A 25,844-nucleotide genomic window follows, 5' to 3' on the forward strand; every position below is an offset into this window, starting at 1 on the left:
AAGGGGACGACAGAGGACGAGATGGTGGGACAGTGTTCTCGAAGCTAGCAGCATGAGTTTGACCAAACCGCGGGAGGCAGTGGAAGACAGGAGTGCCTGGCGTGCTCTGGTCCATGGGGTCACGAAGAGTCGGACAGGACTAAACAACAACAACAACAACAGAACCTACTGGCATCCTGTCTCACGCCGAACATAACACAAATCAAACCAATCCTGGCGGGCGGGCGGAAGGGGATCAGGGGGTGGAGTTTCCAAGTCCGCCTTTTTCTCCCAGCGCTTATTCCCAGCGCCAGCTCCGAGCGGGAATAGCAGCAGCAGCAGCAGCAGCCGCGTCCCGTCGAGTCCTCCCCGCGATGTCGCGTCTCGCCTCCGCGCCGCCTTGCCTCCTCCTGCTGGCCGCCTGCTGCTGCTCCGCGTCCCTGGGCGAGCCCTCGCCCTCCGCCGGCTGCCCGCCGTGCGCCCCGTCCTCCGAGTGCCCGCCGCTGCCGGCCCGGGGCTGCCCTCTGGGCAAGGTCCGCGACGGCTGCGGCTGCTGCTGGCAGTGCGCGCGGGGCGAGGGCGAGGCGTGCGGCGCCGGGTCTCCGTCGGCCGGGCCCGCCGGGGGCTGGGGTCGCTGCGCCACCGGCCTGGAGTGCCGCCGTCGGCGCAAGGGCCAGCCGGGCGTGTGCGCCTGCAAGAGCCGCTACCCGGTGTGCGGCAGCGACGGGCTCACCTACCCCAGCGGCTGCCAGCTGCGGGCGGCCAGCTTGCGCGCCCAGAGCCGCGGCGGGCGCCCCGTCGAGCAGCGCAGCAAGGGGCCTTGCGAGCAAGGTAGGGGGCGCCGCTTGCGACGGGAGCTTGGGACATGGATTTATGGGGGGGGCAGCCTTTATGTTAGGGGGCAGAACAGTTATTTGCAATGCAATTGGTTATTTTTTATTATTATTTACTCGATGGGGAGGGCAGCTGCCCCCTGCACCCCCGGCTACGCCCATGGCTTGGGAGGAAGCGGGTGGGGAACAGCTTTGGGTGGATCCCATCAACGGACCGTTGAGTCCCGTATCCAAGCTTGCTCCTCCGGCCAGCCAGATGTCTGTAAGAAGCCCCCGAGCAGGACCTGTGATTCCCAGCAAATCAAGGGTGCCAACCCGAGTTGAATAAAACATTGTGGGTCAGGTAAGCCCAGCCTCGCATCATCATAAAATGCATACACAAACCATTGGAATGCCACTTTCACTTACACACAGATGGGCTTCATCCCCCAGAGCCATGACCACAGTGGTACCTCGGGTTAAGAACTTAATTCGTTCTGAAGGTCCGTTCTTAACCCAAAACTGTTCATAACCTGAAGCACCACTTTAGCTAATGGGGCCTCCCGCTGCCACCGCACTGCCACCTTGTGATTTCTGTTCTCATCCTGAAGTAAAGTTCTTAACCCGAGGTACTATTTCTGGGTTAGCGGAGTCTGTAACCTGAAGCGTCTGTAACCTGAGGTACCACTGTACTGCAGCCAATGATATGGAACTAAACATAGGTCTGTGGGGAGGGTGCTCAGGGTTTGCTCAGTAGACTCCCAGGACATGTAAATGGTAGGTGAGAGAACCTGTTGATTAGTCGGCTTTCGAAATAAAATTCCAGGGCTTGGGTAATGCTGGATGACAATTTAAACTTTATTTATTGTTATTTTAATCCCATCAACTTGAGGGAGGCCCCCTCAAATATTTTATGGGGGGCAAGGCGACCTCAGACCCTAGGAGTTAGCTCCTATGCTACAACTAGAGGTTGGATGGCCATCTGACATGGATGCTTTAGTTGAGATTCCTGCATCGCAGGGGGTTGGACTAGATGACCCTTGGGTCCCTTCCGACTCTACAATTCTGTGATTCTAAGTGGCGTTTGCAGGCATACTGCCTACAACCCTGACGACAGCCAGGTATCTTCCATGAGTTTGGGGGGAGGAGCCAAGATGGCGTCGTTAGAGGAAGCATTGATTTGAGCTCCGCGTTAGTTGTGCGGTTTTTATTAGTTTGTATTAGTTTTTACTAGTTTTATCAGCTTTTTATTAACTTTTACCAGTTTTAGTTTATCGCTTGGTATCTTTTTCTTAGTTATTTTAATCACAAAGTTTAAGCCATGAGTTTGCCTAGTCCTCTTTTAAAGCAGTCCCATTGGGTGAAAGACACACATCCCAAGTGTTAAGTCTTAATTTTAAAACTCAGCCCCTCTGAACTTGGTAGGGTTTACTTCTGAAGAAACATGAATAGGTTTGGGCTGTATGGTAGCTACAGTGTCGTATCTGCAAATAAGCCCCATTGAGCTGGGTTGGGTAAGAATAAAGGTAAAGGGACCCCTGACCATTAGGTCCAGTCGTGGACGACTCTGGGGTTGCAGTGCTTATCTCTCTTTATTGGCCGAGGGAGCCGGTGTACAGCTTCCGGGTCATGTGGCCAGCATGATTAAGCCGCTTCTGGCGAACCAGAGCAGCGGACGGAAACACTGTTTACCTCCCGCCAGAGCGGTACCTATTTATCTACTTGCACTTTGACGTTCTTTCAAACTGCTAGGTTGGCAGGAGCAGGGACCGAGCAACGGGAGCTCACCCCGTCGCGGGGATTCAAACTGCCAACCTTCTGATTGGCAAGTCCTAGGCTCTGGTTTAACCCACAGCTGAATTATGACTGTGTATTGCACTTCCAGCAATGAAATGGGAAGGGGAAATGACTTGCCCAGGATCACCCACTGAGTTTCATGGCTTTGAATCAGGCTGTAATCCTATAAACATACCTGGGAATAAGTTCATTGTTACTTCTGCAAGATCTGCCATTGTGGGCTCCCCTTAAAAATAATCCGGTGACTGCCATTCAGCACTGGGCCCCAGCTGGTACCAGTTTATTTTCCCATGATGCCCCAGGGTGATGTGCTTATTATTATTATTATTACTATTATTGGAAATTGGAAGGGTGGCTTACTGGTTGCTGATTCAGAAGGCAAAGACAGACAGATGCTCGTGAAGAGAGATGCTATGTGTGTTGCTTTTGTACTCCTTGCCTCTACACCCTTTTATTTATGTTGTATACTGCCGGCATGTCCAACAGGTCGATTGTGATCTACTGATAAATCACTGGACGTCTGTGGTAGATCACTGGTAGATCACTGGCTCCCCACACTAAAAAAAGCTCAGCATGACCTGAACCCCCCAAAAGGGGGTAGATCACAGCCAGTTTTTAACTCTGTGAGTAGATTGCATTCTCTTGGGAGTTGGCCATCCCTGTTGTAGAGGAACGGACCACCCCTCTTTCTATGGCCAGGCCTGCCTTTAAGCCCTCCAGCCACCTTTGCTTCTCCAGCCCTCAGAGCAGAGGTGGGGCAGGCGCCATACTCTGCCAAGCTGTTTTTCCCAGAACGCTGTTGGGGGGAGAGCACTCGATTTGTTTGTTTTCGGTCTGAGGCCTGTGTGGGAGCCTTGGAAAGGAGCCCTGCTCTTAGTTTCTCGGCGATGGGCTGCAGTTGCTTGGCAGGGCGAGGAAGCTGCAAGCTCCCTTCCTTTATAAAGTAACACGACGTCAGGTCTGCTTCTTTAAAGCAGAGTGTGGCCATAGATGGGAGGAAGTGGGGATAAATGGATCTGGGTAAAGGAGGCAGAGTGGGGGGTGTGGGGAGGCTCCAAGACCAACCTGGTTGTTGCCTCAGTTACATCGTGATTGGTTTATTGCCATGCGCTGTTCAGGGAGCTAAGTTTGCAGAGTCACCAGATGCTTCAATTGGTCCAGCATATTATACCCTCCAACATTTCTCCAATGAAAATAGGGCATCCTATTCAATATTATTATTATTATTATTATTATTATTAGGCTGGGGAAACCCAGACAGATGGGCAGGGTATAAATAAATAAATAAATAAATAAATAAATTATTATTATTATTATTATTATTATTAATCACTACTACTACTTATACCCCGCCTATCTGACTGGGTTGCCCCAGCCACTCTGGGCAGCTTCCAACATATATAAAAACATAATAAAACATTAAACATTTTTTTAAAAAAACCTTTCCTTTAAAAATCTTCTTTTTTTCAATGTTTTTATTAGCAATTTCAACATAACAACATATCAAAACATATCATATTCATTATTTTTCCCCTTCCCCCCCTCAAACCCTCCCTCCCCCCGATACTTCCTTCAGCTCCTCTCTCTGATTTCTCAACCCATATTATTCTCTGCATGTTATAAAATTATACAGATCCTCACATCATATGTCTACCATGTTATGAATCAATAAATTTGTGTATGTTTATTCAAAACCTGCCATGGAGTCCAATTCATTTTGTTGTCTTTTTAAGTAATTTGTGAAAAGTTCCCATTCTTTTATAAAGTCACAGTTGTCCCTGTCTCGCAGTTTGTATTTCAGTTTAGCCAATTCTGCATAGTTCATCAATTTCTCTTGCCACTGTTCTTTTGGCGGGGTTTCCTCATTCTTCCATCCTTGTGCTATCAAGACTCTTGCCGCCGTTGTTGCATACATAAATAAATTCTTTGTTTTCCTTGGCAGGTCTTGCCCTACAATCCCTAACAAAAATGCTTCTGGTTTTTTAACAACTGTCCTTTTAAACATTTTCTTCAATTCATGATATATCATTTCCCAGAAATGTTTAACTTCTCTACATTCCCACAACATATGATACAGATGTCTTCTAAAGGTTGTATAGTTACTTATCTCCTTGGTTCAAGTCACATAACTTCCGTATCCTCCAACATTTCTCTGATGAAAATAGAGACGTCCTAAGGAAAAGTAAGACATTCTGGGATCAAATCAGGAGCTGGGACAGCTTCTGTAAATCTAGGACTGTCCCTGGACAATAGGGACACTTGGAGGGTTGGCAGGTCACTTCCAGGCACGATTCAAACTACTGGCCCTTTTAAAGCCATGCCAGGAAACATTCTGGTCAATCTTCCATTCTAGTAGTGGGCGGAGCTAGATGGAAAAGTGGGTGGAGCATAGGATATTAAGTTTTACCTTTGTATAGTAGGCTAGTTTCTACACACTTGTACACCCTTCTCCGTCCAGGCAAGGGAGAGTCATTATGAGAGCTGAAGAGCACATTCGAGACAGGCAAAAACAACTCGAGGGGTGTGTGGCCTGCAGAAAGTATTAAGGGCCAGATAGACAGACCTGGAGGGCCTGATCGAGACCCCTGGGGGGTCATAAACTGCCCTCCTCCTCTTTGATCCTTTGAAAAGGGGAGGAAAGGCCTTTGCTGTCTCTCCCCACCAGTGGTACTGACGAGAGACAGGGCTTTGTCAGTGGCTGCACCGATATTGTAGAAGATCATGCCTCACAAGATTCAGGTGACCCACTGTCTGATGGTCTTCCGCCTGTAAGCGAAGACGTTTTCATTCCAGCAGGCTTTTTTGCCTGGTCTGGTAGTTGATGGATTTAAATCATCACGTGGTGGTGGTGTTGCTGATGTATTTATTAACTTATATACTGCTTAATGCCAAAATAGGCTTCTAAGCAGTTTACAAAGTATAAAAACCAAATTGCACAAACCATTAAAATATAAATATCCATAATTAAAATACCCACTAAAACAGTGCCATTAAAACAAGACAGTCAATTAAAAATGGGAGAATGTTTTACTTGTCTCTACTATATTTGGCATTGTTGTTTGATTATGTTACTCTTAACCGTTGGAAGCCACCATGAGCAAGGCTTATGCATTAGAATGTGTTGTGTAGAAATTATTGCATGACTAATTCTTGCAACATTTCCCCTGCTGAGTTGGAGATATACTGCCTTTGAACATGGACGTTTGATTCAGCTGTTGTGATTAATGGTCGTGGACAGGCCCATTCACCATAATTTTATCTAATCCTTTTTCAAAGCCCTTTAAGCTTGTGGCCTTCGCCACGTTGTGTGGCAGTAAATTCCCTGACTGAATTATGTGTTGTGTGAAAGAGCACTTCTTTTTGTCCATCCTTGAATTCCAGCTGTCCAGCTGTCCTAGTTTTAAAATGCCAAAATAGCTGATGTTCTTCCCATGACTTGGTGCTAATGAGGCTAACAGCAAAGGGAAAGCAGTTCTGCTAGCAAAACATTCATAATATCTGGAGGTTAAGCACTGCCAAATTTTCAGAATGGAAAGATAATAGAGCCTGCGGGAATACAAACCAGCCTGAATTATGGTAAGTTGCACTCTTTCCCTAGGCAGAACCTGATTTGACACCTCTGGTTTATCTTCATATATATATATATATAGTCTTTTCTGTTTCCCCCTCCTGAGTTCACCCTACCTGCCTTGCTGTTGTTCCATTTATCTATTTCTGGAGGCAGATTAAGGAGGCAGAATTTGTACAAAAGTCACCAAGTTCACTTATTTTAACAGTTGAGTTCTTTTTAGACTCCTTGGGCGAATATCATCAGCACCGAACCAATTTACTGGAACTGATTTACTGAAGGCTCGTCTCACATGTGGCCACTTGATCAATTAGATCTGGGGATCCAGCACTTTTACAAGTGCTGTATAACATTAATTCCACACTTGCCAGAAATCGATATTTTTAGTGTGGCAGAATATGAAGATCTCCGGCACTCCCCCCTGATTAATATTAGGCAAGTACCTATGTTGTACTTACTGCTTTATACGCCTGCTAAAACCTTCTTTGTTTAGGCAAGCCTTACCCAAGCGTGTAATTTCGTTTTGTATGTTTGTTCTTAAAACTGTTGACTTTATCTATATTTTGATAAATGTCCACTGTTTTAAAGTTAGTTTTTATTCTTTCTAATATTTTACACTCTATTATGTAAGATATTATGTAAGACCAGAAGGTCGGCGGTTTGAATCCCTGTGACGGGGTGAGTTCCCGTTGCTCGGTCCCTGCTTCTGCCCACCATGCAATTCAAAAGCACGTCAAAGTGCGCTTCTGTGCGCTGCTCTGGTTCGCCAGAAGCGGCTTAGTCATGCTGGCCACATGACCCGGAAGCTGTCTGCGGACAAACACTGGCTTCCTCGGCCTGTAGCGCGAGATGAGCGTGCAACCCCAGAGTCGTCCGCGACTGGACCTAACGGTTAGGGGGTACCTTTACCTTTTTATGTAAGATGCTTTAGATATATTTTTGGTATATAAATCTTGCTAAATAAATAAACTGCTGATTAATTTGTGGATCTGGAGACCTTTCATCGTTTCTCCTTGGTGATGTCTTCCGATTTCCCCATACCTTCTATTAATCTAGTTAGCCTTCTCAGCCCCATGCACCATGGGAGGGGGGGTATTTCAGTGGTTGCAATCCTAAGCAACACTCTTACAAGTTGTGACATGAATCCTGGCTCTTCGTTTGTCATCATAAATATAAAGGTAAAGGTAAAGGGACCCCTGACCATTAGGTCCAGTCGTGGCCGACTCTGGGGTTGCGGTGCTCATCTTGCTTTATTGGCCGAGGGAGCCAGCGTACAGCTTCCGGGTCATGTGGCCAGCATGACTAAGACTCTTCTGGTGAACCAGAGCAGCGCACGGAAACGCTGTTTACCTTCCTGCCAGAGCAGTACCTATTTATCTACTTGCACTTTGACGTGCTTTCAAACTGCTAAATGGGCAGGAGCAGGGACCGAGCAACGGGAGCTCACCCCATCGCGGGGATTCAAACCGCTGACCTTCTGATCGGCAAGTCCTAGGCTCTGTGGTTTAACCCAAAGCGCCACCCGCGTCCCATAGTCATAAATATACTTATTGGCAAATGAGCTGCCTTGAAATTAGAGGTGCTTTCTTCTGTGTAAAAGAATGGCATTGTTTCCCTCCAAGAAAGTTTGCTTAGGAATGGGACTTAAATGCAGTTGTTCGGAGAGGACCATTAATTTGTGGGGAAGCTGTCTATAGAAAACAGGGCATGACGGGGGGGAGCTTGTTGGCATCCATCTGTCACAGGAGACAATGGTGGAGGGTGCCTTTGGGGTGAGGTCAAGCTGTTGGAAGGTTGCAACACCTGCTCTTGTTGTGGAGACTAGTGCAGGACAGAGATGTTTTGCACCTGGGGCAGATGAAGACATCCGGTGGTGTTGTTGCCATGGTGTTTCTTCTCTCCGCTCTCCTCCTAGTGGTCATTTATTCTCTGGTCACCGCTATAGACTTCTCTTTGGTCTTCATAGCTGAGAAAGCTGTGTTGAAGTGAAATGTTCTGGAAGGCCTGCAGACGCCATGTTGGTAGTTAAGATAACCCCCAAAATAATTGGTTGTTGATTGCAAGAAGGAGCTCAGAGATGTTTATGTTTCCTTGCTTTGATATATGCTAATGGGCTTGCTTTGAGGTTGTGCTTATCTGTGGACCGTAGGATGCTGGCCTCTTGGCCCAGGAAGGGAAGAAGTTTTGGATAGCTACCACTTGTGACCTCACCAACAGTGTTCAAAACTCCCATTTTGTGACAGGGAATTTCATTAGTGCGAGCAGTTTCTGAGCTCTGGGCACAGTACTGCGCTTAAGATTTCAGATTAAAACTGCAGAGTGGAAGGAAAGGAGGACCTTTTTCTGCCTCTCCACTTCCATCTACTCTCTGAAGACTGGAGAAGAGACCCTCTTAAGAATATTAGGGGGTGGGCAGGGGAAGGACTAGACAGTGTGAGAAATGAACCTAATATTTTAGAGGCAGTTCATTAATTTTTGGCTTTGTATTTTTGTTATTAAAAAAGCGCACCTAGACATTTTGTTGTTGCGCCCATAACCTAGGTTTAAGGTGCCATTTAGCTCCTATCTTTCATATCTCAGTTTCTAACACTGCTCACCAGCCAGTTGTGATGGGAGGTTCTGGGCTGCTTTGTGCATAAAGGATGTATGAGCGTTTGACTGGGCGCAGACAAGTCATTGCCAACCTTTCACTGTTGCAGTGTATGCGCAGGGTATGCAAAGGCAGCAAGGCTCTGCTTTCTTTAATAAAGCACTAGAAGTGCCCATTCTGGTGTTTTTGACATCTTTCTTTGGTATCCCTGCATCAAACCACTCACTCAGGCCTGCCTTTGGTTCAGAGCAGAAGAGCACATCAACTTGCGATACAGAATCCAGCCATTCGTGTGAGATGTTATCGCAATAATTCTCAAACCATGTGTGAGTGATGTGCAGTTGCATGTTGGTCAGGGTTGCCAGCCAACCCATGCAATGTGTCCCCAAGACGCATTGTTCTTCACTGTTCTAGCAGTTTATTCCCAAGCCTGTTTTGTTTTTGTTTTGTTTTTCTGTTTTAGGCAACTTTGGTTGATTATCCTTTCCCCCCACATTTGCCTAATACACAAAAAATAGTGTGCATGTGGATATTTCATCCTTGGAAGGATAGAATTTATCTCAATGACCATTTATTCTGATCTCTGCAGTGGAAAGAACTATCTACAGTTCATGGCAGGTTAGACATTTGTGTGCAGTGAAAGCCCAGAGGGTCAGGCAAAGTTCTCCTTTCAAGGGTCCGGTTAAAAAGATATTTTGGAACTTCTGTCGCTGTGCATATTTTCCACAGGAAGTGTGGCAAATGGGACTGCACAGGCCCTCTTTTTGTGAGAGATTGCTTGCTTGCTTTATAAGTTGCTTGTCAGACTATGAATTTGAAAAAAAGCAACTTTCACTCTGTGAATATGTCACTGAGCTCTCAGAAACTAGTCCTTGAGGAAGATGCTTTTACCAGGAATGGCCACATGTTAAAGAATGTTTAGTCCAGGTTTGAGGAACTTGTGACTCGCTAGACTGGTTGATTCCCCGTGGGCAGTTACTGTCATTTAACAGAGGGCATTATCATAATCCACATTCTTCTTGAGGCAAGCTGTTTCTGAAGCTGGAAGGTGAATATTTTCACGCTGGCTTAAAGTGTACCCACCCTTGCATAATATCCTTGTTATTTCCATTGGGGAGATTTTATTCTTTACCCTGCTGTCATGACAATGGAACTGTGCCAGTTTTTATGGTTCATAAGTCTGGGAATGTACCAGGCTTGCCCTCCTTAGGGCATGACTTCTTCTCCCTCTCTCGTCTTTGAAGATGGGTCCATTTGGGGGGCTTTGAGTATCCTCGTCCCAGTGACCCACTATTATTCTGGAAAATGAAATTTAAGCTGTTCCAATTGCAGCTAATTGAAATTAAAGACTTGCTGGTTGTTTTGCTGTGCTCAGTCTCATGCCTGGCCTGGGAACATTCAGATCAAAGTAATGTAGGGAGGCAGGACCACATAGGCTAGAGATGTCCTGTAAGGCTTGGAGGAGAGGGCTCAGAGCAGGGGTCAGCAACCTTTTTCAGCCGTGGGCCGGTCCACCGTCCCTCAGACCATGTGGTGGGCCGGACTATATTTGGGGGGGGAAATGAATGAATTCCTATGCCCCACAAATAACCCAGAGATGCATTTTAAATAAAAGGGCACATTCTATTCATGTAAAAACACGCTGATTCCTGGACCATCTGCGGGCTGGACTGAGAAGGCGATTGGGCCGCATCCGGCCCCCGGGCCTTAGGTTGCCTACCCCTGGGCTCAGAGGAAGCAAAATAGGTTGTAAGCAGAGAAGTTGCACATTTTATCCCCTGATATCAGTCCTGTACTGTTGTTTGAACATGGAGATCTGTTATTTGTTAGGGCCTGTTGAAGAAACACCAGTACGGTGCTGGCAGCAGAACATTTTGATTGTCTGGGGCGTATGAGATCAGGTGCTTGAGATTTTTCTAGGTATGTGTCAAGGGACCTTACGAAAGACTGTTTCCCTTGGTAATCCGAACTCCTGGGTCAGCTTCCTAGTGACTATGAGAGACTTCTTAGAGTTTTTGGAATACCTGCTTTTATAGGGTGAGAATGTGGGACGCAAGTACCGGTAAGCATCTATAGTCAGTGCTAACTGACCCAAGAAGAATCTGCAGAGCACTCAGAAATAGTGAACTCCTAGCCAGAAACATCCAAGCAACTTCTAGCTACCTCCCAAATAGCGGCTAGGAATGTTAATGTGAAGAGCTGCACCTATTTTTTTTTCTGAGGCGATAAAAATGCAATGACTTTGAGGGAAGCATAGCTAAACATTTTAACTACACAGCTGTTTCTAGATACGGTTTTTATAGCACCGGTTGGACCGCTGAGCTTCAGTGTATACTTTTACCAAAGAAGTCTGGATCACAGCACCTCTCTCTGTTTACTTTTCCCCCATACACACATATAAACATAACATATACTAATAGCGAACGCAAGTGATCAAGTGTTTATCAATTTGGAAGACATACTGGGCCACCCAAAAACAAGATAGTACTTTATGCGTTCCTTGGGACTTGATTAAGGATGCAGAAACCACCGCTTCATTTTTGGGTGGCCCGGTTTTCACTTCCTAAACTGTGATAAGCAGGAAAATCTAAAAATCCAAAACAATGGCCTGGACCTGGGAGCTTCTAGGATATCAGGAATGGGGTAGGGCAGCGGAGGAGCATATGCCTGCGCTGCCCAGGGCGGGTGTGCTCCCGAGGGGGGTGTGGCGCGGAGGGTGCCCTCCCAGGCGCAGGATAGCCATTTGGGTGCCCGGAGTGGTGCAGGTGCCCTGCAACCGGGGACGGAGCGAGCCGCCCATGGCAGACATTCGGTGTGCCGCCCTCCCACCACTCCCAAGCCTCCCCAAAGCTGTCAAAACAAAGGGGGAAGGGGGAAACTGAAATACTTTATTGTCACTTGTACAACTTGTATACAGTGAGATTACACGAGCACCCCCCCACTCAGCTCTCTTAGTCTTAATTCCCCTTGTTTACTGACGCACACCCACCAAACCCGAAAGTCAGTTGCCCTGTTGTTATCTTTTCATTCAGCAGCCTAACAGTCCACGGATAGAAGCTGTTCTTTACCCTGTTGGTGCAACTAATCCTGCTTCTGTATCTTCTGCCTGAGGGCAGGAGATCAAGAAAGTGCCGGCCAGGGTGTGAATCATCCCTGAGAATTTCCCTCACTCTCCTGAGGCAACGTTCTTCCGCTATTTCATCCAGCGGATTCACGGGACAGCCCATAATGTCTTGTGCTGTATTCATCACCCTGTGTAGGCGCTTCCTATCAGTTGATGTGAATGCCACCGGCAAAGCAGCACATCTCCACCCCTTACCCCGACGATTTGGGGTAGGCTTGGGAGTCGCGGGCGGGCTGTGCGCTGAATGTCACCCCCCTCAGTGGGGGCAGTCATGGCAGTCTTTCCCCTTTCCTACGCCGCTGGGGTAGGGTGGGGCTCTGGAGGTGGAAGGGAAGAAGTAGAAATTGGCCTTAGGAATCTTATGAGAGAGGGAGAAAAATGTATCTCTTATCTACAGTGGTTCCTCAGGTTACAGACACTTCAGGTTACAGACTCCGCTAACCCAGAAGTAGTACCTCGGGTTAAGAACTTTACCTCAGGATGGACCAGGGAGAAGGGTCGATGGAAGAAGATTGGAAAAAATTCAAAATATATCTTCAAAAGTATTGCAGTATAAAAGAATGTTAGAAGGAGGTTGGAAAAAGAATATTATGTCGTTCTGGTAGATATGATATAATGGAATAAGCAAAATTGAGTTGATGAAATTGATGAAATAGAGGAGGTTTAATTACATTATTTTAATTTTAAAATACGTAAATGAAAATAAGGTTAGAAGGATTTGCTGGAAACACGATCTGAACTAGAATACAAAATTGGGAGGTGAGAGGAGGTCATGGAAATAAGTAAAGGGAAAAGGTTATGTAAAGGTTTAATCTGCTTTTGTTTTATCTTAGCTTAATGTATTTTTATATTTTGTGTTAAGTTTTCTTTTTTATTCTATCTTATTGGTTTTTTTTTTACTTGTTTATCTTTTGCTCTGTTATGGTTGAAGTTTTCTTTGTATTTTGTATGGTTTTCTTTTTCTTTTTTGTAACTTTAAATTTGGAATAAATATTAATAATAATAAAAAAAGAACTTTACCTCAGGATGAGAACAGAAATCGCGTGGCAGCAGCGGGAGGCCCCATTAGCCAAAGTGTTGCTTCAGGTTAAGAACAGTTTCAGGTTAAGAACGGACCTCCGGAACAAATTAAGTACTTAACCCGAGGTGCCACTGTACTTTCATCATGCCATGCATAATTTTTTAAACTTCTATCACCTCACCTCTAACTCACCTTTTCTCTAAACTATAAAATCCCAAACACTGCTATTTTTCTTCATAGGGGAGACACTGCATCTTGGTTGCCCTTTTCTGGTCGTTTCCCCCCCCCCCCAACTCCATCTACTTCTTCCCTAAGTTCTCACATGAAACTCTGTGATGGAGGGGTGGAGAAAGGATATAACCTTTGAGAAGACCCCCCCCCCCCATGTTTCACAATGCTGCGAATGTCTGGTCACTCAGGGCAACAGGGCTTCAGTTCCAGTAATCCTCTAAACATGGGCTTTAATTCCGAATAAACATGTGCTTTAATTCCAAATATTTTCTGGAAAGCCTGCATGTGACCTTTGCTGAACCAAGTCCTTTGGAACGCTGCCCGTTACACAGGCTTCTTGTGGGAGTTATGATTCTTTCTTTTACTCATTTAATGCATTTTTGTTGAGACGAAACATCCGGCAGAGTATTAAAAAAAAAAAAGGTATACGAGGAAGAACTCCTGTCAAGTCTCTGTAAATCCAGCTGACATTGTTTTCAGACAAACTACTTTATAATCAGTTGCAGATGAAGAGATTTCTCCCCCTGGGAAACGCCTAACATGAGAAGGGCGTTTTTGATTGCCTCGACCTCCCAGGTGCCATAACACAACTTGACAGCAACGAGGCCCTGCATATTAATCCCGCTGCTTCTTATTCGTGGCTCACATGATAGCTGTGCGTGCTGCAGTAGGCGGCTGTGATTCTGGAATGAAAACTATGAAGAGTTCCCACGGATTGGATCGCTTGTAGAATAAGCAAGCTGGGAACAGTCTCTCTGACTTCAGCCGTCAGAGGTGCTCGATCAAATGCGTCTTACCACTCCTCCTGGAAATCTGCAGTGAAAGACTCCTAGAAAGAAGTTCCTAGAACTAAATAAGGTTTGCAGCACCTGCTAGTGATTCCTAGCAACGTCCATTCAACATCCTAGATGTGGCAAATTTGCAAGCACAGAAACTTTGGTTTTGCACTGGGCTAATTATAGCTGCAAAACTTTGTTCAAGATGCACATCCTTTTCATTATCACGTGTTATTGCTTGCACACTGGGCGCTAGGACTCTACTAGCTATTCAATAAATTTGATTTCTAAATTGATATTGGGGATTTTGATATGGTAGAAGCTTCACTTAATAAAATGTTTAGGTAAAGGTAAATGGACCCCTGACCATTAGGTCCAGTCGTGACCGACTCTGGGATTGCGGCACTCATCTCGCTTTATTGGCTGAGGAAACCGGCGTACAGCTTCCAGGTCATGTGGCAGAATGACTAAGCTGCTTCTGGTGAACCAGAGCAGCACACGGAAACGCCGTTTACCTTCCCGCTGGAGCGGTACCTATTTATATACTTGCACTTTGACATGCTTTCGAACTGCTAGGTTGGCAGGAGCAGGGACCGAGCAACGGGAGCTCACCCCGTCGCAGGGATTCGAACCGCCGACCTTCTGATTGGCAAGTCCTAGGCTCTGTGGTTTAACCCACAGCACCACCCGTGTCCCACAATAAAATGTTTAGAATGTGCAAATTGCCACCGTTTCAAAAAACCTAATCGGCACAATTGATTCTCTTGACTACTGTGTCTTTCAATGACTTTCCTCCTTTTTCTACTGTTCCCTTCCTGAATTAATCATATGGGAAAACTCACCTGGTGGCGGACTTATCACATTTGCTATTACTGAACTCTGTTGTGAGGAAAATTTAAACAAGCTAATTTTTTTGCAATGAGCAACAAAAATCCTCCAAAGTGGAAGACAGTTTTTGACCATAAAGACATTTAAAGAAAACAACCAAGAAAATAATTTTGGATCAGTCTTTCACAACTAGCTTTCAATTCGTGAAGATTCCAAATTTATTTGCATTTGTCTTCCCAGTGAGATTTACAACCTGGGACTAATTTTAAACAATAATGAAGGGAACAATGGGAGAAGGAAGAACACAGGGCAGTTGTGTGCTCTTTTGTCTTGGCATTAAGGGAACCATTAAAAGAGAAAGTGGATATTTGGTGGGCTGTTTCAGCCTCTGGAAGCAGAAACGGTAGATGCTGAATATTATCTGGGGTAGCTGTTAGCATCAGAGTTGAAAAGAGGGAAATTAATGAGTTTTAAAACAGTGCAGTTGGTATGACCGTAGGATTGCAATGGGGACCAGAGTTGGCTGAGCCTTTGCTTGCTGGTATTGACCTGTTTCAGGTGGCATTGTCCCAAATGGAAGCTGTGTTTGAGAGAATTGTGGTGCTGTGGGTTAAACCACAGAGCCTAGGACTTGCTGATCAGAAGGTCGGCGGTTCGAATCCCCGCAATGGGGTGAGCTCCCATTGCTCGGTCCCTGCTCCTGCCAACCTAGCAGTTCGAAAGCACCTCAAAGTGCAAGTAGATAAATAGGTACCGCTCTGGCGGGAAGGTAAACGGCATTCCCGTGCGCTGCTCTGGTTCGCCAGAAGCGGCTTAGTCATGCTGGCCACATGACCTGGAAGCTGTACGCCGGCTCCCTCAGCCAATAAAGCGAGATGAGCGCCGCGACCCCAGAGTCGGTCACGACTGGACCTAATGGTCAGGGGTCCCTTTTACCTTACTAAAAGACAGACTATAGCTCTCCTAGAAGGTGCAATCCAGATGAGGAAACATTGACGTGAGATGCTCACTTGTCAGACACAGGCAGCCAGACTTACAAGCCAGATGTCAGAGGAGCCAATGAGTTTCTGTCTGCGTTTCTTGTGTCCTGCAAGGGAGTGGTCCGCGTCTGTAGAACAGTGCAGCCTTTCAAAAGTTGTGACACTGCGTACAACAGGATGCAAGTGTGCCACTGACATCCTGCAGTGTATGAAACTGTTCCATAGAAACACAAACTATAATTGGCATTTCCTGTCCCATGGAGATGACAACATTGCTTTTTAATGCATGGGATGATGGGCCCACACGTAATGGTGTTTGCATTGTTAAAAAACAATTTTAAAGTATCCAGCCTTCATTACACACTGTTCATTTTGGCCAGGGCCGGATTTAGGTTTGATGAGGCCCTAAGCTACTGAAGGTAATGGGGCCCTAAAAGTCTGGAACGGATTAATCCATTTTGCGTTGCTTTCTATGGCAAAGTGCACCTCGGTTTTGGAACGCTTTGGTTTTGGAACAGACTTGCAGAGCAGATTAAGTTTGAGACCCAAGGTACCACTGTATATAGAAATGAGCAAACCAGTGATATTTTAGGGAGCAGGCTAGCAGGCGGGGCCCATTACTTACATCATAGGAGCCTACACAACACAAAACATTGTTGCTGTATGTAGCTTTTATTTTGTTTTTTATCATATTTTGGAAATGTACATTCAGTTTTTTTCCCTTTAAATTTTTTTGGGGGCCCCAAAAGAGTGGGGCCCTAAGCTATAGCTTGTTTAGCTTATACGTAAATCCAGCACTGATTTTTGCTGCCATTCATATGTTGCCTTCTCCAAAGTCTGTATATTTAATTGCAATTCTGTAGAAAGGAATGCTAATCTATACATCCCATGTTGCCCAAGGCAGTGCAGGAACTGACTAAGGGGTTCCCTTCTATTAATTATTTTACCAATAACATAGAAAATAGAAAAACATAAACAGACTTTTGTCAGGCTCAAACTTTTAGCTCACAACATCTTCACTGCCTACCTGTTTGTGTCTTGGCTCATGCTAGCATTGGCCTTCATAGCTGCAGGCCCAGTTTAGCAAACTATCACACTGATATTTGTCCATCGTCGTCGTCAGCAGTATCAGCAGCAAAAAAATTTAGCTCCAAGTATGTGTTGCATGAAGATCAATGGCTGAATTGTTGATTACAGGATGGTTAGAAAGAACACACGAAATTGGGGTGGGGGTGAAGGGAGGGAGAGAAGGTTCAGTGTTCATTGTGCAAAAGCCACTTATTTCCACAGTAGAATCATGAGAATTTCTGTGTTTCCCAGACTTGTGATTGCATATTTGTATTTCCCAGAGGGTCCCTTCAGGTCTAAATTCCTTTCTGCCATGGGAAGGCTGTCCAGTGGATCGTGGGCTTTCCTTGTGATCATACAAGGCAACAGAGATAAATGTCTTGTTACCAAAGTTGGGTGCCTCCCCCTCTCTCTGCCGAGACCATTGTAGCTTTAAGAAATATGGTTTATTCACCTATTGACACCTTCAGTCTGCATAGAGGGAGTTCAAATCTTACAGCATGGTCATCTCAAGTGGGGCTTATTCCTCCACAGCAATGCAGCACTGGAGTCCAAGGCATCTCTCCCAGCCAGCCTTCAGCCAGCCTGCCCAAGATGGATCCCAGTCCTCCTTCCTTCTTCTTCTTCTTCTTCCCAGCAACCCTTGCTCAAAACTCTCTTTTCCTGTCACCTCACACCCAGTTACCCTGGCAGCCTTCCCAATCCCCAGTCTCTGTTCACACCTGAGGACAAGAGGGGAATTCAATTCTCTTGCATTACCAATGGCCCTGTTTTGTTTCTTAATATTTAAATATTAAATTTTAATATTTAATGCTGTACTGTTTTTAACACTTGATTGGGAGCTGCCCAGAGTGGCTGGGGAAACTCAGCCAGATGGGCAGGGTATAAATAATAAATTATTATTATTATTATTATTATTATTATTATTATTAATGGCACTAGCTTGGCCAGGTCGTGTGTTGTTTTTTGCATAGGCTAGCCCAGGAACTCCTCTGCAGCTTGTATCTCTCCCTTCACATCCCAAATCATCAAAATTCTACCATTTATTAATTCCTAGGGTTTAGGACAGGCGTGGCCAAACTTGGCCCTCCTGCTGTTCTGGGACTACAATTCCCATCATCCCTGTTAGCTAGGGATGATGGGAGTTGTAGTTCCAAAACAGCTGGAGGGCCAAGTTTGGCCATGCCTGGTTTAGGAGGTCTGCACACACACCCCCCCCCCCCACAAATGTATAACAATACCTTTCACTCAGCTGTTCAGCCCTGGGCTGTCTTGACATAATGGTTTTGGGATGCCTTGGATTGGCAGCTCTTCCTTGCGAAGATTGCTGTAGCTGACTTGAGTCCGAAGGTCTGTCTCTTCCCATGGCACTTACGGCCCCCCAGGGACTCACTTCCTCTCCAACACTGAAGCAGATCCGAGGGAAATAGAACAAAGGGTCACATCCCAGCCAACTCTGCCTAGCCAAAGAAAGAAGCTCGCAATTCTAGCCTGTGATCTAAAATCCAGCAGGGCCTCTCATGCTAAATAAAACTTTGGAGCGCTGCGAAAAGCTTCCACCACCACCCCTTTCCTTCTCCTAGGACTCAGTTAGATTTTTCACTCGAAATCCATGGGCAATGTTCATCCATTAGGAGTAACACCGTAGCTTAGGAGGGGGAAATAATCACCCTTACCCCAGGGGGAGACCTTAAAAGCTAAGTAATTGTTTTTTAGGGAGATATTGCCATTTATTTATTTGTTTTTCAATTTTTTTTATTGATTTTCCAAAATTTATAAACAAACTAACTAACATAAATCCTAACTGTACATAATCCAATCTTAGTAACATTGTTAAGTGACTTCCTCGAATCCCTCTGGCTGAGTTTCAATGTATATCATTATAACAGTTTTCCAAAACAGATTTTTCATAAAATTAACTTACCGTATTTTTTGCTCTATAAGACTCACTTTTTCCCTCCTAAAAAGTAAGGGGAAATGTGTGTGCGTCTTATGGAGCAAATGCAGGCTGCACAGCTATCCCAGAAGCCAGAACAGCAAGAGGGATTGCTGCTTTCACTTTGCAGCGATCCCTCTTGCTGTTCTGGCTTCTGGGATTCAGAATATTTTTTTCTTGTTTTCCTCCTCCAAAAACTAGGTGCGTCTTATAGAGCAGAAAATATGGTAACCACTTAACATCTTTCTTTCTTTTAATTTTAACTTTAAACTTTAAAACATTTCATTTTAACTTTAAACATACTATTCTATAACATCACATATTTAAACCCTAAGCCTATCTGGTATTTGCAGGTATTTCTATTTAAATTGTCTTAGCATATTTAGCTAAATAGTCTTTGAATTTCATATAATTTATATTTATTTATTTATTTGGGGGGAAGGGAAAGCAACTTCTATGTCTTGTTGACATTTCTGGAAGCCACCGGAGGCCGTTCCCTTGTACAAAGAGTGATCGTGCAGAGGCAAGACTGTACTGCTGATTACATCAGTGACGCAGCGGTGCTCGCAAACAGGAAACAGCTGTCCCTCTTTGCTCTCCCATCTCTGCTGTTTGGATGAGCTTGACCCTTGAAGCTGGACAAGCAATAGTTCCTTCAAGAAGCTGGATACTGTCCGGCCAACCCATGGCAATTAGCCACCTGAGAGAGGGTTGGACTAGATCAGCCTTTCTCAACCTGTGGGTAACCAGATGTTGTTGAACTACAACTCCCATCACCCCTAGCTAGCAAGGCCAGAGCTTGGGGATGATGGGAGTTGTAGTCCAACAACGTCTAGGGACCCACAGGTTGAGAACCGCTGGACTAGATGATCCTCTTGGTCCCTTCCAGCTCTGCTACTCTATGACTCTGGTGCTCCTCTTAATTTTGGTCTATGCAAAGGACCTCCTCCTCTACCTTCTCCCCCTCCCCTCTTTGCCTAGATGTGTGTGCCTTATTTTTATTGTAAGCCAGTGGGCCCCTCCAGATATCCTTTTTCTTGTGCATTCTGGGCTCCTGATGGTTCTTTTCTGATCCCACATTCAATAATGTTTACACTTGCAAAGGTTTTGGGGTTGTCCTACTGCTTCATTTCCTGCCGCTCCCTGCTGAAATCCTATAGCTTTTTAAAAAATTATTATTAAAGATCTTCTTGAGTTACAGAAGTATGTGTAATGTCTCTCGTATTTTTTCCATGTAACATTTTTACAAATCTGTTTCATTTGTTGAGACATTAGGGGGAGAAAAAAAAGGGGTGGGGGGGGTCAGGTGGCGATGTTTCTATTATGCTTAATGTATGTAGGGTTTGGTGTCAGCGTTACTCGTGCTGGTTCTCTGCTGTTCACTTGTGTTCCTTTGGTGGTGAGAGAGGTTGGGGTTGGCCTATGGTGTGGTTGGTTGTTTGTTTGTAATTGGCTGTGGTGATCTTTGTTTTCGTGTGTGAGTGGGGTGGGTGGGAGCTTCCTGCAGCCAATCAGAAGCTGCTCTTTGGTTTCCAGCGTTTTGGAAGCTGAATGGACTTCTGGAACGGATTCCGTTCAACTTCCAAGGTACGGCTGTCCTTCATCCTATTAATTCCTGCCTGCGTTGCCTGACTTTCTGACTTCCTCTTGTTTCAAGGACCATCCATTGTGACACCCCCAAAAGACATCTGGAATGTGACTGGGGCCCAGATTTTCCTGAGCTGTGAGGTCATTGGCGTCCCAACCCCAGTGCTTACTTGGAACAAGGTCAGTGACGTTTGATGTTAATTTTGGAAATGATCCGCTGAAATCAATGCAGTGCTTCACCAGAGCACTGCCAAGTTCTCCCAAGATCTGCAGAAGAGCACCACCGATATGTCCTGCCCCCAGCTCCCATTGATTCATTCCATTGGGTGCCGTTGCATGGAAAGCCCTGTGGATTGTGTCCTCTGCAAGAGCACTTTGTGTGCTAACCTTGACAGGTAATTTTGACACATGGAGGGATATAGGAAGAGGGCAGGGGAATTTAGACAATTTGAAAGGTATTGAGCAATTAACCACTGAGAAAGGTGACCATAAAGGCATTCCAGATGCATAAACAGAAGGGATTAGGATGGAACATGACAAAACAAGAATGAGGCTTGGAGGAGGGGAAATCTAAACGCGTTGCCAAGTCAAACACTCCCTCGGAGCTCTGCAAGCATAATTGAGATTACTGAAAGGGGAGCGCTTTTTTTATTTGTACTTTGCTATAATGAAAACTGATAAAAATATTTGAGGGGGAGGTTTTTTAACAACAGTTACTTGCAAAAACAAAGCTACCGACTGTGACCAAAAGAGATTGTGCAGTTTGTGGATAAGTAGAAAAGATCCCCCCGTGCCTTGCTTTCCAGCACCTTTTCTGGGTTTCGTTCCTGTTTATCCTTCTAAAACCAGCTCTGTTGCACTTTACCATATTAGGGCCTCTGTAGGGAAGAGGCACAAGTATTAAGGAATGCCTCCTTCTGAGCTCAAGCATATTCTGAGCGCTTTGGAAACACGGAGATACGTTGCAAGTGCTCTCGCAATCTTCTGCCCATGCTGCGGTCTGCAGCCATGCGGGTGTTAGAGAGGAAGACAGGAGAGCTCAAACTAGATAACAAAAGCGTTCTTGGTTTCTTTGAGGTGGCTAAGAGTCTGCACGTTGTGTTTGGAGGCTCTCGGTTCCCAATTCCTATCCAACCTCCCAGGTTTCTGAGATATCTTTAGGCATGATTAGGGATTCTGTCCCTTTGGGATGGGGCAGTAGCACTAGCCCTTGAAGAACCAGGTTTACACCCTGGGAACTTGCTGGGGTCCAGCTGTGCTCCTGAATGTTCAGGTCATCTCCATGGCCAGGAGTGCTTTTGCCTAGTAGCTGCACCCCGTTCATCATGGCTGCTAGCCACGGGTGGGAATCAACTACCGTATTTTTCGCTCTATAAGACGCACCAGACCACAAGATGCACCTAGTTTTTGCAGGAGGAAAACAAGAAAAAAAAATATTCTGAATCTCAGAAGCCAGAACAGCAAGAGGGATCGCTGTGCAGTGAAAGCAGCAATCCCTCTTGCTGTTCTGGCTTCTGAGATAGCTGCGCAGCCTGCATTCGCTCCATAAGACGCACACACGTTTCCCCTTACTTTTTAGGAGGGAAAAAGTGAGTCTTATAGAGCAAAAAATATGGTAACTGGTCCTGCCAGCAGAAGCCCCTCACAAGATCTTCCACTTGCACAATGGGCCTCCCTGCCGAAATTGGGGGTCAAGTGCACCCCTGGAACAGCGCACAGAGGAGGAGAGGGAGGGATTTTTCCATTTGGCAAGGCAATATGCATGGCCTGGCAGAGCAGTGGCCTTAATTGCAATGCTGAATTCTTCCCATAGAATTATATTTCCTCCAAATGCTTAAAACTTCCAACTATCTTAAACTCTGGGAAATTAAGGTATTGGGACAATCCAGAGGCAATTGGAGCGGGGGAACTTTAACACTAAGACTTTCCCCTCATCTGCCAGATAATAAAAGGCCAATATGGCGTCCAAAGAATGGAGCTTCTTCCAGGAGATCGGGACAACTTAGCCATCCAGACTCGTGGTGGTCCTGAGAAACATGAAGTGACTGGTTGGGTATTGGTAAGTTCCTGTTCTCATTTCAGTTGAAATAATCAGAGCGGGTTGTATCCATCGTTAGTCCCCCACTTACATTACTAGACATGACTAACTTAGGTCCATTAATTTTAAGGGGGTCTCCCTGTGATTATTACTAGCAGTTTGACAGAGTGGCAGCGTCTTTCAGGGAAGAAAGAGGCAGTTCAGACTGAGGGCTGGGACAGATCGTGGCTCCTTGGGGCTATGTCTAGTGAGTGGATGAGTTTGTGCCTTTCTAGGCCTGCTAAAAGTCCACATGACCATGGAACATTCACTTCCTTGCTTGTAGCACAGGGGTTGCTAATCTGGGGCCATCCAACAGTTGTTGTACTCCAGTCATCAAAAGTGACAGGGGAGTTGTAGTCCAGCAACAAATGGGAAGCCACAGGTTAGCCACCCCCAGATACAGTGGTACCTTGGTTGTTGAACAGCTTGGCTCCTGAACAAACTGGCTCCCAAACGCCGCAAACCCAGAAGAAAGTGTTCCGGTTTGTGAATGTTTCTTGAAAGCCGAACTTCTGACGCAGCTTCCGATTTGAGTGCTGGAAGCTCTTGTAGCCAATCTGAAGCCGTGCCTTGGTTTTCATCCGCTCCATCCGCCTTTGCCTCTGGCCCTCACCTACCACAAGGGAGCAGAGCTCTCTGGCTGAAAAAGGTTCTGAACATCTGGTATACAGCATGAATGTGAACCTTGGAAGATACATTTTCTAGTTATCTCCCACTTAGACTATAGCAATGCGCTCTATGTGGGGCTACCTTTGAAGGTGACTCGGAAATTGCAACTAATCCAGAATGTGGCAGCTAGACTGGTGACTGGGAGCGGCCGCAGGCGCCATATAACACCGGTTCTAAAAGATCTACATTTGCTCCCAGTACATTTCCAAGAACAATTCAAAGTCTTGGTTTTGACCTTTAAAGCCCTAAACGGCTTTGGCTCAGTATACCTGAAGAAGCGTCTCCACCTCCATTGTTCAGCCTGGACACTGAGGTCTTCCTCCGGGGGTTTTCTGACAGTTCCCTCACTGCAAGAAGGGAGGTTACAGGGAACCAGGCAAAGGGCCTTCTCAGTAGTGGCACCCGCCCTGTGGAACGCCCTCCCATCAGATGTCAAGGAAATAAAGAACACAAAACTTTTAGAAGACGCCCGAAGGCAGTCCTCTTCAGGGAGGTTTTTAGTGTGTGGTGTTGTGCTGTGTTTTTACTGTTTTGTGGTTTTTTTTGCTGGGAGCTGTCCAGAGTGGCTGGGGCAACCCAGAGGGGAATAATAATAATAATGATAATAATAATAATAATAATAATAATAATAATTTTGAGTGGCGCTTGGCCTCTGACATCTTGCTCAACTTCATTCAAATGGAGAAACCACTTGAGTTTTTTACGATTGAACGGCATAAAATTTGTTAAATAAAATGAATAAAGTGTAAGTGTGTGCGTGTGTGAGAGATATTTCAGATGAGGCCTAACTGGGTGTATTTCCCTTCCTAGGTGGGTCTGACAACTTTTAGGTTAGGAGCAGGGTGTTCCTTTGTATGGTGGCACTATTGGAATTTACTTCACTGAGAGACCCATTAAGCCAGCTCTGCTAGGGGCTTTCAGAAGGTAGAACTTGCCATTTATTTGGGATGCCTGCTGTTCCAAGTAAATAATTTGCTGCTGATTACAGATTCAATGTGCATTATATACTGTGATTGCATTAAAAGCCTAGAGAGCAGAAAGCTGGGCCACAAGTTATGGCTTGGATCCAAAGAACAATAGGCACGCATCCACCGAGACTCACACACCCCTCCATGCTTTCTTGCCAAAGCTGTGCGAGAGTCAGGATGGTGCGGTACGCTTGGTGGGGTGGGGGTGGGTGGGAGAATCACCCCTGCACAAGGAGAAATACCCAGCATGCCCCCATGGGGAACTTTTGGATCCAGACCATAAAAAATAAATTTGAGAACACATGTTTTCCATCTAGAGATGAACAGCCTTCAGAACCGTTTCCAGGGTCTTGCTAGACATCTTTTCAAGAAAGATATGAGACAAATGCAGATCCCCTCATTTTAAAACATTCCCATGCCCACAATTGCTCGTTATTTACTTGTGAGAGAGAGAGAGAGAGAGGGATAGAGATATTCATATCCAAACGCTTTCCACTACAGTGGTACCTCGGGTTAAGAACTTAATTCATTCTGGAGGTCCGTTCTTAACCTGAAACTGTTCTTAACCTGAGGTACCGCTTTAGCTAATGGGGCCTCCCGCTGCCGCCGCTGCGTGATTTCTGTTGTCATCCTGAAGCCAAGTTCTTAACCTGAGGTACTATTTCTGGGTTAGCGGAGTCTGTAACCTGAAGCATCTGTAACCCGAGGTACAACTGTAATTGCAACAAAAACTGAAGTTGTTCCAGTTGTTCATCTGGAAAACTGTCTTGCAATGGATTTGGGGCTTGGGTTAACCAAGTTTCCAGGATGCAGCCAATTATCATGGTTCTGTTTCAACAGATATCCCCTTTGAGCAAGGATGATGCTGGAGAATACGAGTGCCATGCACTGAACTCCAAAGGAGAGGCAACAGCTTCTTCAAGAATTACTGTGGTTAATTCTTTACAGGAAATACCCACAAAAAAAGGTAGGGAGTTTTTTGTGTGTGTGAGAGAGAGCGCACTTTACTGCATTGGGGCCAATATGAAAAGTCAACATGTGACTGGATATAAAAAAATGTGAGCTTGTTGACTTTAGTAGCATATCGTGTACAGTCATGTTTTAACATTTCCTACAAGAATTCAGAAAATCTGACTCGAGTTTCAATGGGTGTTCTTAAATGTCAAGACAACTGAAAATAAGGTGTTTTTTTTAATTGACACCATGCAAAGTCATCAAGAAGGTGAAACAGGCTCCCACTCATGTCTGGAGCTGTTTCTTTTCTTTCCTGGCCAGCTTAGCAAAGCAAGAGGATGGATTCATAGTTCCCACTTGCCTTGGTGATTATAGTCCTGCAGGACATTGTAAAAGGAGCTGGCAGGAGCCTGGAATGGAGACGCATGCTTGAGCATTGGCTATCACAACATTCAGCATTGCTTGCAAATGGGTCCCAGGTCAGGACAAGAAATCATGCTTTTGTATATGCAGCCTCAAGTCCCTGTTATTATTAGGGAGCTTTTACAGATATTTCTTAAAGCAATATGTTTTGGGGTTTTTGTTGTGTTTTTTTTGCTTAAAGCGAATTCACAGAGTTTCTCAGTTCTCTCACTTGCATTTCAAAGAAAACATAACCCTACTGCATTTATTTATTTGCAGGAGATAGTGCTGAACTGTGAGATCTGAAGATTCTATATTGCACATGAAGAAGTAGAGGATATCTCATCCATGCCAGGTTTATGTTAATCTCCCAGAAAAGTGCTGTGTTTATTTCCCTTTCATTCCACCTCTACAGTTATTCATCCCTTGTATAATTTTTTGCTAAAGTATCAATAAAATATTTTACAATGGATA

General features: G+C 45.3%; 1 protein-coding gene and 3 long non-coding RNA genes across 4 annotated transcripts in view; 2 read left to right on the forward strand and 2 right to left on the reverse strand.

The window, feature by feature from the left end:
- Positions 1–21,680, reverse strand: part of LOC308466354 — an 89,164-nt gene extending 67,484 nt beyond the window's left edge. Inside the window, exon 1 of the long non-coding RNA XR_013980791.1 lies at positions 21,655–21,680. This is a non-coding gene — a long non-coding RNA (uncharacterized lncRNA). The remainder of the gene's footprint in view (positions 1–21,654) is intronic.
- On the forward strand, positions 267–25,842 carry IGFBP7 (insulin like growth factor binding protein 7). The gene is made up of 5 exons (XM_080987006.1): positions 267–810; positions 20,368–20,477; positions 22,240–22,356; positions 24,855–24,981; positions 25,650–25,842. Exons 1-5 carry the CDS (start codon positions 354–356, stop codon positions 25,667–25,669), a joined length of 831 nt encoding a protein of 276 aa, XP_080843132.1. The 5' UTR covers positions 267–353; the 3' UTR covers positions 25,670–25,842.
- On the reverse strand, positions 9,188–12,999 carry LOC308466379. Its single transcript, XR_013980815.1, has 2 exons — positions 12,891–12,999; positions 9,188–12,344 (listed from the first exon to the last, which is right to left on the reverse strand). It is a non-coding gene; the product is annotated as an uncharacterized lncRNA (long non-coding RNA).
- On the forward strand, positions 12,904–16,832 carry LOC308466358. The gene is made up of 2 exons (XR_013980795.1): positions 12,904–14,242; positions 14,611–16,832. It is a non-coding gene; the product is annotated as an uncharacterized lncRNA (long non-coding RNA).
- Positions 25,843–25,844: the final 2 nt, after the last annotated feature.

Source organism: Podarcis pityusensis, assembly GCF_964106645.2.
Source record: "Podarcis pityusensis genome assembly, chromosome: 17".
Lineage (NCBI taxonomy): Eukaryota > Metazoa > Chordata > Lepidosauria > Squamata > Lacertidae > Podarcis > Podarcis pityusensis.

What these genes read in the sequence shown, in the direction of transcription:
- IGFBP7 (XM_080987006.1), top strand. Translation starts at nt 354, where the DNA reads ATGTCGCGTCTCGCCTCCGCGCCGCCTTGCCTCCTCCTGCTGGCCGCC. An exon ending in AAGTGACTGGTTGGGTATTG is followed by an intron (nt 22,357 to 24,854) that starts GTAAGTTCCTGT and finishes CTGTTTCAACAG; the next exon opens with ATATCCCCTTTGAGCAAGGA. An exon ending in GGAAATACCCACAAAAAAAG is followed by an intron (nt 24,982 to 25,649) that starts GTAGGGAGTTTT and finishes ATTTATTTGCAG; the next exon opens with GAGATAGTGCTGAACTGTGA.